Source organism: Gossypium hirsutum, chromosome A07, assembly GCF_007990345.1.
Source record: "Gossypium hirsutum isolate 1008001.06 chromosome A07, Gossypium_hirsutum_v2.1, whole genome shotgun sequence".
In the NCBI taxonomy this organism is placed as follows: domain Eukaryota; kingdom Viridiplantae; phylum Streptophyta; class Magnoliopsida; order Malvales; family Malvaceae; genus Gossypium; species Gossypium hirsutum.
The window spans coordinates 11,041,409-11,052,884 of NC_053430.1; the positions used below are offsets into that span (position 1 = coordinate 11,041,409).

The 11,476-nt window shown below is 32.7% G+C and overlaps 1 protein-coding gene across 1 annotated transcript; it reads right to left on the reverse strand.

Annotated features, from left to right (window-relative positions):
- Positions 1-630: 630 nt before the first annotated feature.
- Positions 631-2,438, reverse strand: LOC107936632 (protein PIN-LIKES 2). The gene has a single exon (XM_016869388.2). The coding sequence runs from the start codon at positions 2,210-2,212 to the stop codon at positions 860-862; it is 1,353 nt and encodes a 450-aa protein (XP_016724877.2). The 5' UTR covers positions 2,213-2,438; the 3' UTR covers positions 631-859.
- Between the last annotated feature and the right edge of the window lie 9,038 nt (positions 2,439-11,476).

The following is an 11,476-nucleotide window of genomic DNA, read 5'->3' on the forward strand; positions in this document are numbered from 1 at the left end:
TAAGATAGTTAAAATTTAACAAGTAAATGCCTCTAAAATAGTAGGAAAATTAACAACAAAACCAGAGTTAGATAATATCCAAACAATAACAATAAAATAGTAGCAGTATAATAGAGAAATGACAGCAAAACAACTATAATAAAAAATTAAGTTTAGGTTGGTTTGGGCGAAAAAAAAAACTTTACCCAAAGCTCGGCCCATTTAAAAAATGGACATTATTTTTTTGCCCAAACCCATTTTCCCCAAATCTTCCCATTTTTCAAACAACCTTCAAACTTAAACGAATAATTTAACTCATGATAAAATTTACTCTCAAAACCTCTTTATTAAAAAGAATTCCCAAAAGAAAATTAATGCTAATAAAAAAAGGAAGAACTTTTAATGGTATGGGATTTTCCTAAGGAGTTTTTAATTAGGTGTCTATAGTTATTGATTAATAATTAGATAGCTACTAAATTATGAATTTTTATATTTAATATATTATCTGTATTGAATTTATGAATGAATTGTTCATTATTGTATATATTCTCCAATATATATAACATTAATTAAATTACCGAAAAGAACATATGTTACTGTCATAAAAAAACAAAATTCCCATGAATTATAATTCATGTTTAACAACTAAACTAAAAAGAAATTATGAAATTGTAGAATTAACGTGAACAAAAAGATAAGCGTATCTAATTACCAAAATTTTACATTATTCCCCGAAAAGAAAAACTTCAACCTCGAAACCTGTTTTCGAAGTAGATAAAAGTAGAGAAAAGCAGGGGTGGGGAAGCTAAGCTCTCAACTCGGCAAAAATACATGATTTACATGAATATGAAGGTATAATTTTTAAATATAGGAACTAACCTTAGAAAAGATTAACCAGCAACTTGAAATAGATGAATATATACACTGAAATAGAGACCAAACCAAACACATGCTGCCAAAATAAAAGAGCCGAAGCTTCCCCCACTGCATACCCCCTCAGGCTCGCAATGGCACCAAGCAATATGGCACTCGGCGTTGCATATTGCATCAATAGAACAAATCTGTACATCGAATCATCGGCGATCAAACAATTCCATTTGTCGGCCAAATAGATTATCCCGATCCCAGCCAATGGAAGTATCAAAAGCCGAGCGACAACGATCCCAATTGTTGTTCGAAGCCCGAGCTTCGACTCGTTCGGTCCTTCCCATAACATTCCTCCTAGCACAAGCATAACAGCGGGTACCATTCCGTCGGAGATCATAGCAAGGCTGTCCGTGATGAAATCCAACGGAGCATCGGAACCAAAAACCGTAGCTTTTATCTGTGGGATGATCCCGATAACAATGGCTAACACGGTAGCAATCAATGGAGGTTGAAGAATTTGATTGATAGGCGTACGTTCCACGACGATTCTAATCTTTCTAACTACTTTAGGCTCAGCCAAACACCCATATGACCTGGGGCTACTCGGCATTTCTTCTCGAATCGATTCGATATCCGGGATATTGGATTGTGACACATCAGAGATGCTGTTGAAAATAGTTGCTACTAATGGTGTTTGGCAATGTTCGGTCCGTTGGTCCTCGATTCCGGTCCATTCTGCTTCGATAAGAAGTGGAGTACTAAGATCATTTTCATTCCTCGTAGGCAAATCGGTTAGTTCCTCGATTTCGGTTCCTTCCTCGATAACCTCGTAGTACTCCAATGGCGGTTCCATCATATGATAAATAAGAGTGTAAACAAGAACCACCGAAACCCATTGTGAGAAACCAGCATATGCAATCCCATCATAACATGTACCACCAAAAGGATTATCTTCATTATGACACACTGATGAAACTACCGCAAGGGGAATGTTTCCGGTGTTCCCGAACGCTGTCATTATCACAGTTAGCCGAAAGAATTCCGGTGGCGGCCGGCAAATTAACGCCACGAAAAAACCCAATACCGAACCGACGGCGGTACTAATGACCACATTAATTGGAACAAACCACCATTGAATGAATTTTTTAACACTAATAACTGGACCAAGGTGAGTGAATATCAAACAAGGCCAAAACAAAAAGAAAACAAGTTTGCTCAAAAGCCTAAGTGTAGGCTTTGGAATCATTTGGATTTTTGGATGGGAAAGAAGTAATCCTATTAAAGCCATTGAAAGGAGTTTCAGTACAGGCAAAACTGCTTCAAATACAACCTCTGTTGTCTTCATGTTTTTGTCCCAAAGCTCCATTTTTTCTTGTAAGAAACTGCAACAATCAAGCTCTACTTCAACAATGAAGGAAAAGAAAAAGGGGTTATCAGATAAAATAGAGAGATGATCAGATTCAGACCACAAAAAAGAGAGAGGATGAAATTGTGATTGAACATGAGAATAATTGAGTTGGTTTTTTTTTTAATGAAAAAAAAGAAGACAATTATTGAGGTTGTTGAAGTGTTATAGGTTATCTCTTTATTTCTGTACAGTACATGGTAGATAATTAAGATGCAGATTGAGAGGTGTTACCATTTAAGATGACCGTACGTGTCTTGACGATTATAAATAATTTTTCTTTAAATTTAATTATAAAATATTAACATAAATTAATTCTGTGCTTTGAGCGACCAAAAAAAAAAAAAAAAAAAGAGGTATTAAACCTTTCTGTCTTTAAAATTTTGTCACTTGTAATTTGGCATAATTGTTTTCTTTGGTCTAATTTAAATTCAACGATTATAAATAATCATTTTTTGATTTTAAATTAATAGAAGATAATTTAAAACTATTTTTATTTTAAAAAATAATTTTAAGATTATAATAAATATATTAATCCATCATTTATCATTATACATTTTAATTTTTATTGGGAGGACAGTTTATGTTTTCCATATCAATATATCAATGGTAAAAACACTTAATTCCATGTAATAAAAATATAAAAGAATTCAGATCTAAATAATAGATAAAAAATTATCCAGTTCTAAAAATATAATCTCATCTAAAACACCAAATATAAATTTTTAAAAATTTAATTACATCTTAAAATTTAATTGGATCAGGGTATTATGACATATGACAAAAACATCGTATAAAAAAAGAAAATTCATATCTAAAACAACGTATGCATATTATTATTTAGGTTTTAATTTTTTTAAAAGAAAGTAATTAATTTTTTATTTTTTATTTAATTGCGTACTTGTATTTTTAAAATGTATAAAAAAACTCTTAAATTTTAAAAAAAATAATTAAGCCCCTGATTTTTTTTTTTGCACTTAATTGAGTACTTGTACTTTCAAAATGCATCAAAAAGGCCCTCAAACTTTTTCAAAAAAAAAAAAGCAATTAAGCCTTTGATTTTTTTTCACTCAATTGAAAACTTGATTTGTCAAATGCATCAAAAAAGCCCTTCAACCATTAACTTTAACAGTTGACTATTAAATTTAACTACTTCTAATTATTTTTTAGTTAAAATCACTACGTGTCACAATCAAAGCGTCACATGTGATAAAAATAATAAAAATAAAAATAAATAAAATTATAAAAAATATTAAAAAATTTAGAATTTTTTATAAAAATTCTAAAATTTTATAAATAATCATAAAAATTTATAAAATGCATCAAAAAGGTCCTTTAGCCATTAACTTTAACCGTTAATCATCAACGTTAATGACCCCCATTTTTTTAGTTAAAGCCATCATGTGTTCCAATATAGCGTGACATATGACAAAAAATGATAAAAATAAAAATAAATAAAATTTATAGAAAAATTATAAAATGCTTTTTTTAGTACATAATTTTTATAATTTTTTTTTATAAATTTTATATTTCTTTACATTTTTATATTTTTTTACTACTTTATAAATTTTATATATTTTTATATATTTTGTATATTTTTTACTATTTTAAATATTTTTTTATTAAAATTTAATATTTTTATAATTTTATTTATTTTTATTTTTATCTTTTTTTACCACATGTTATGTTGTGGTTGTGACATATGATGGGTTTAATTGAAAAAAAATTAAGAGCAATTCAAATACCTAATTGATTGTAAAAAAAATGGGTTTATTGCTTTTTTTAAGACATTTTTTATATATTTTGAAAGTTCAAGTATAAAATTGTAATGCAAAAAAATACAGGGGCTTAATTTTTAAAAAAAATTAAGAATCTTTTTCATACATTTTAAAAGTTTAAATATAAAAAAAAATTGCAACTTAAATTTTTTTTTTTAGTTTTGATAACTTTTTATCTATTATTTATATATACAACCTGAATTAAGGTAAGCTGTCAAAATCATTGATAATTAAAAAAAAAATTCTATCGTCCAAATTAAAAAAAAGTCAAATCACTATAATTAATTAGTCTGACTTGGATAAGTTCATGTTACCTTTTAGGAAAATAAGAAAAGGAATTAATAAATTAAGTCAATTAATAATTTAATTATTTGTTAAGCTTAGCACTCTGACAATTTTTTTTGCTATAAATAGTCATAGGTGTCAACCACTGTAACATTAAGCGTTGAATAACAATTAATAATTTAATTATTTATTAAGTTTTCTAACTCTTAGAAAATTTTCGCATATTTGAGTTGTTTAGATACAATTTTAAATTTTTTTTAAGAAATAAAAAGCTGAAATATAAGTATTTCTTTTAAGTTGTTAGGAGTCTGCTCTCCTTTCACGTCTCTATCTGTTGTGTCTAGTAGGTTATTGTTTTCTTTAGGGTTTCAGTGTGTTTTTGTGATTTTTCTAAGTTTTTTTAGGTGACATCGTCAAGATTAATCGCTTGATTTCTTTAAACTTAAGGATGTTTTGTACGGGCAAAATAGGGGAATGGAAAGAGGTTTTGCTGCATTATTATTAGATGATGAGGAAGAGGAAGTTGTTCAGGTGCAGAGAGGGCGATATCCAATTTCTAAGGAAGAGGAATTTTGTTTGGTAGGGTGTTTTTTAACAACAAGTGTTATACACTTTCTAGCGATGAGAAGCACAATAGAAAATCTCTAGCATCCAATTAAAGGGGTTCAAATTTCAAATTTGGGTGAAAAAAGATTTTTGTTTAGATTTTTTCATAAGATGGATCTAGAGAGGGTGTTGAAAGGATCTCCATAGACTTTTAACAGTCATTTAATGTTGGTTCATCACTTGGGGGAAGGAGAGGATTTGCTGAAGGTGCCTTTAGTCTTTGCAAAGTTCTGGATTCAAATTCATGGTGTGCCTTCGGGTTATTTCTTTGAGGTGCTGGCAAACAAATGGGGGACTTCATTGATAAGTTCTTATATTATGATGGCATAAATCTAGGTAAAGGGGTGCGAAATCATCTTCGTATGAGGATATAGATGGATGTGAGGTGTCCTTTGAGAAGGAAGAAGAAGATTGTAGTTTCATCTGAGGTTTGCTCGTATGTCATCTTTAATTATGAATGATTAACTTTATTATATTTCTTTTGTGGCCGACTAGGTCATAACGATTTTTTTTGTCAAGCGAAGATGGATCTAGGGTTTAAACTAACTGAGATGGGGTGGGATCTATCACTAAGAGCTCAATTTAGAAGAGCACTTGCGATGAACAGTGTATGGTTGAGGGGAGAAGGGGGAGAGACAAGATAGGGGAATAATTACGAAAGGTTTGATTTGGGTAAAAGCAAAAGGGGGGAAGAGAATAGAGGAGGGTTGGGAGGTCGTATTGACCCTATATTGGGGATGAATTTAGAAGTAAGGGTGAGCAAGGTATGATTCGATTTGAAAAACTTGATAAAATTTTCAAGTTTTAAATTAAATAGTTCGAGTTATTTGAGTTAATCAAGTTATTTGGATCAACTCGAATAAAAAATTAAGTTTTTCAATTTAACTCGAATATGAATTACACAATTCGAGTTATCTAAAAATCCGAATAAAAAAAAGGAAAAACTATGTCATTTTGATAAATGTTTACCTTTCTTAAAGTTAAAAGTCAAAACCATTAAGTTAAAAAGCAAAACTACGTTGTTTTGATAAATGTTTACTCATTAAGTTAAAAGGCAAAACCATTATGTTGTTTATGTAGTTAAATAATTTTATACTTTGTTTACTAGTTAAATAATATGTTCATGTAAACGCAACACTGAGTATAAATAATAGGATTCGTTAACTCGACTCGACTTGACTCAAAATTTTTTGACTCGATTCGATTCGAAAAAAATTCAAATTGAGTTCAGTTACTAAAATAGGATTCATCAAATCGACTAACTCGAAATTTTTTTACTCTGCTCGATCGAAAACTCGCCCCTATTTAAAATGGGGCCTCAATCGAAATCTGTATGTGGAGGAGATTCAATCCAATTTACAAGACCGGGTAGATATGACCAAGATTTGATGATGTGTGTGATGGAAGGTGGTGATAGGAAAAAGACGCCTAGAAGGGAGAGTGATAAATCTCTGAAAGTGGAAGAGGTGGGGTCTTTGGTCATGAGGAACATGAGGATGTTGGAAAAAAGTCACTTTATATCGGCAGCTGCCAATGGGCAAGTCGACCGGTCACAATGAAAATCTTTAGTTGGAATGTCTGTAGATTGGGAGTCCACGGGCTATTAAAAGGTTTCGGTATGTGCTAAAACTGTACAATTCCCAAGTGGTCTTCATCATGCAGACTAAACTAAACAAGATACGAATAGAGAATGTTAGAAGGAAATGTGGTTTTCAAAATGGGGTTGATATTGCAGCGGATGGATCAAGAGGAGGTTTATGTTTGGCATGAAAGGATAATATCAATATTTGTTCAAAAAGTTATTTGGCCTATCACATTGATGACGCATTGAAGGAACGTAATGATGGAAAGGAATAGAGGTTTATCGGGTTTTATGGCTCACCTTATGCACGTAATTGACAAAATATAAGGGCGTAAGAAGGAATTGACAGAATAAATAGAGTTCCTCTTAGATCAAGACAGAACTGATGAGAGTATTGCTGAATTGATTGATACTAGAGTTCACCTTAATTTGGAGATTGATAAAGATGAGATGTATTGGGAGCAAAAGGCTTAAGTAAACTTGTTAAAATTAGGGGAAAAATACGAATTTTTTTATGATTATGCCTCGTAAAGAAGGAGAAAGAATACTATTCATAGTTTAAAGCACGATGATAGAAGAGAGACTTGTAATAAGGAGGAGATGGAGGAAATTGCAAAGAGTTATTTTCAACAACTTTTTTCGTTTAATGGTTGTGGGGATACTGAGCATATCCTTGCTGGGATTGAGAGGTGTGTTTTTGAGGAAGAAAATTTGAAGCTGATAATGAATTGTACAAAGGAGGAGATCGTGGTGACTCTTAAGGAGATGGGTCCTACGAAGGCGTTAGGGGAGGATGGTTTTCTGGCTATAATCTTTTAATAGTTTTGGCATATTGTGGACGATGATGTAATGGAATATTGCTTGGGTATTTTAAACAGAGGTATGCCTGTGGAACTTTATAATTTTACTAATATTGTGCTTATACCTAAAGTCTCTAATCTTGTGAATTTAGGACATTTTAGACCTATTCGTTTATGCAATGTTCTTTATAAAATAGTAGCCAAAATGATTGTGAAACGATTCAAAAGTATAATAATCAATTGCATTGATGGTGCCCAAAGTGCCTTTGTGCCGAATAGATTAATTTTAGATAATGTGTTCCTTGCCTATAAGATTCTTCATACTTTTAGACAAAAAAAGAGTTGGGAAGAAAAGGTTTATGGCACTTGAGTTAAACATGAGCAAAGTGTATGATAAGGTGGAGTGGTATTTTCTAATAGTAATGATGTTATGAATGAGATTTCATATTTTGTGGGTGGAAAATATTATGAAGTGTGTCGCATTGGTCTTATATTTAGTAATTATTAATGGGAGAAGTGGCCAGACATTTAAACCGGTGAGAGGGGTTAGACAAAGGGACCTTATTAGTCCCTTCTTGTTTTTAATTTATAGTGAGGGCCTTTCGGCGCTTATGAGGATAGCTTTGAAGGAGGGGTCGATTAAGGGAGCAAAGGCAAGTAGAAGGGGTCTATCGATTTCTCATTTATTGTTTGTTAATGACAATATATTGTTTGGAGAAGCTAGCAAAAGGGGTGCACAAGTTTTGAAATAAATCTTAAGGAAATACGAAAGAGGCTCAAGGTAATGTGTCAATTACACACAAATCAACGATTTTTTATAGTAGCAACACTTCGGAAGAGTCTAGGCGAAAAATTCAAATAATATGGAAAGTATCTTGGTTTGCCGAATGTAGTGGGGAAAAATAAAAAAGCTTATTTTTAGTTCTTAAAGGATCGCATGAGGCAACGGATTAAGAATTGGAGTGTGAGATTCATTTCTCAAGGAGGTAAGAAAGTGTTTATTAAAGTTGTTTTACAGGCTATACCTACTTTCACTATTGCCTGTTTTTTACTTCCAAAGTCTTTGTGTGTGGAATTGGACAGTATTACGGCTCGATTCTGGTGGCAAAAAGGAAAAGGGCAAAAAGGGATTCATTGGTGCAATTGGGAACGACTTTACAATCTTAAGGAGAATAGGGGTATGAGATTCTATAGTTAATTTAAATTTAACGTTGCGTTATTAGCTAAACAAGGTTGGCATATTCTTAATTAACCAGATTCAACATTAACGAAAGTTCTAAAGGCTAAGTACTTTCCAAATATGAGTTTTCTTAATTCTGAGTTAGGACAACTACCTTCGTATATTTGGAAAAGTGTATGGGCATCTAAAGGATTGCTGAAGGATGGGATTTGTTAGAAGGTGGGAACGGGTCAAAATATTTTAATTGTTGTTGATGCATGGTTTCTTGGATCTGTAAGTTATAAGGTAGAATCAATCAGGAATCACAATGAACTCAGTAAAGTGGCGGATCTAATTGATGAACAAAAGAGAGAATGGATGATTGACTTAATTTTTTCTACCTTCTCTAGAGAAGAGAATGATAGAATTGTGTGAATTCCCTTAGCAATGGAACCTTATGCGGACTTTATGGTATGGAAGGGGGAGGCCTCTAGAGAATTTTCTATGCAAAGTACTTATAAACTATTACATTACTTTTTTCCTAATTATTTACAGATTGAGGCTAAAATATTTTACAAAAAACTATAGAATATTCACATTCTAGGGAAAATTAAAATACTAACGTGGAAAATTTCTTGGAATTTTATTCCCCATTTTGTTAATCTTTAGTGTAAGAGACTACTCTCAGTGGTAGTATGTCCCAGATGTGGAGCAACTATTAAAACCATTGGTCATGTCTTCGGAGAATGCCCTATGATGCGAGAAGCTTGGATTAGTTTGAATCTAGAATGGGTATTAATAGAATTAAATTTGTCACACTGGGAGTGGCTTACCTGGTTGTTCAAGAATAGTTCCAGCATTCAATGTCGAGTATTTTGCTACTCTTTATGGGCAATCAGGACGGACAGAAATAAAGGATTACATAAAAGAAAGAAATGTACGAGCCCATAAGTTGCTACATGGATAAACAGATATATTAAGGAACTAGAGGGGTGTGAGGTTTGGAATTCTACCATGAGGCATGAGTCTATGAGTTTGTGCACAATAGTTGGTTCTGCTGTCAAACTTAATTTCGACACCACTTTTAATGAATCTTGGGCAAAATCAATCTCAGGGGTGGTGGCTAGAAATGTTTTGGGGGAGGTCATCGCCTTCAAAACAGTGGTTCACGGGGAGGTGGCCTCTTCGTTTGCAACAGAGGCCCTTGTGTGCCTCCAAACAGTGTTTATAAGAAAACAGATGGGGTTCACATCAGTTGTTATCAAAGGAGACTCAATATTAGTAATAAAAAAAAAGTAAATCAGATTAGATTGATAAATTGATGATTGGGGGTATAGTACAGAACATTCAGCAGCAAAAGCAATATTTTCACCAAATAACCTTCCAACATACATACAAATCTGCAAATCTTGTGGCTCACAAGTTAGCTAGAGAGGCGATAAGAAAAGAATCGTGAGCATACCTGACTAGAAGGGTCCCTAAGCAAGGGACATCGGAGGTGGATCTGTGGATAAGGAGAAAACTTGACTGAGTGTTGTTCAATAGGTGGTCTTTAAGTGAGAAGAAAAAAAGAAAGTGGGATAGTTGATGGTTTTTAGAAATTGCTTTTCTGGGGACTGAATCAGTGCATGATAATACTCTAGAACGACATATTTTATGTGCTAATTGCATGATTATTTTGAGTATGATCCTACTAATTTGGGTTATTTTATGATCTTTTATGTTTTAGGGACTTAATTGAAGGCAGAAGTAAATTTAAGGGCAAAAAGCGTGAATTTAGAGATAAAGTGGGCCAACATATGAAGTAGGAGAAAATTGATGCCAAAAATGCAAGCATGGACGACATAAGGGCTAAAATGCAAAAGAAGAGATTTTATAGCACAAGACTCTATTTTAATTTCAATTATATTAGGATAATTATTAAGGATTTTTATTTAGATTTAATTTTAGGATTTAATTTTATTTATCTTTATTTATCTTTAATTATCTTTATTTATTTGTATTTATCTTTTAGAATTTCATTAGGAATAGACTAGGTTTTTTTAGTACTATAAATAGGGGATGGAGTGGCACATATTTGACATCTCTTTTTCCTATAAACACTTCCTCTCCCAAAAACTCTTTTTCCTATAAAATCCCATAGCTATTTTATTTATTTCTTTTCTAAAAATCATGAACCACTAAACCAATCTAGCCGAAGGTTGCCAAAAATTCCCCAAAAAAGGTTCATAAGGCTTAGAACCCGCACTTAGCCTTCTCAACAGAGTATTTGTTGCTTCTCCGCATTACGAGGCTGACGCTTCCGTCCATGTCCCTTAGTAGGTGATCTTTTCAACTTGTGCAAGGAACGACCGCTTTGTACGTTTTGGGAAGGTTGCACAATCAGTTCGTTGGCTTTCTACGTCAGACGTTAGCAAATCCAAGAGACAAAATGGCGTGGTATTCGCCATTGGGAAGTGATGATCTAGCAGAAGATAGTCTCACAAAAGCGATTATTGGCTAGAGTCAGCTCCGCCATATTTTAAGTCTAAATACTTGGAGCTGGTGGTCGTAGGCGTCCTCTTCCATTATAACTGGCTTGTCCTGCTCGAGAGGGGTTACTTAAGAGCCAAGGATTGAACCCAAGGTGGAACGAGACAACCGGAGGCTAGAATCTCGCCATATAAGAAACTTTCTCTTCCCCAAACTCTATTTATTTTTATAGTCCTCGTTTTAATTTCAGCCATTTGTTTAATTTTGCAATTTCAATCCACTTTAAATTCTATTTTTATTTTTCTAGATCGAAATTCTTAATTCTTTTTTTTTCAGGAACGCAATTTTCTTGGCCAAGAAATTGTCCAGGATTTCAAGAAACGAGCATTCATACAATCCGATCCCTGAGGATTTGATCATACTTCCCTTTTACTGTTATTTTTACAATTTTACAGGGAATATGGTATTTTTGGTGCTCTCAACGACGCATCAGTGCATTAATTGTGAATATATTGATTAAATTTCAACTGTGATCAGACTGGG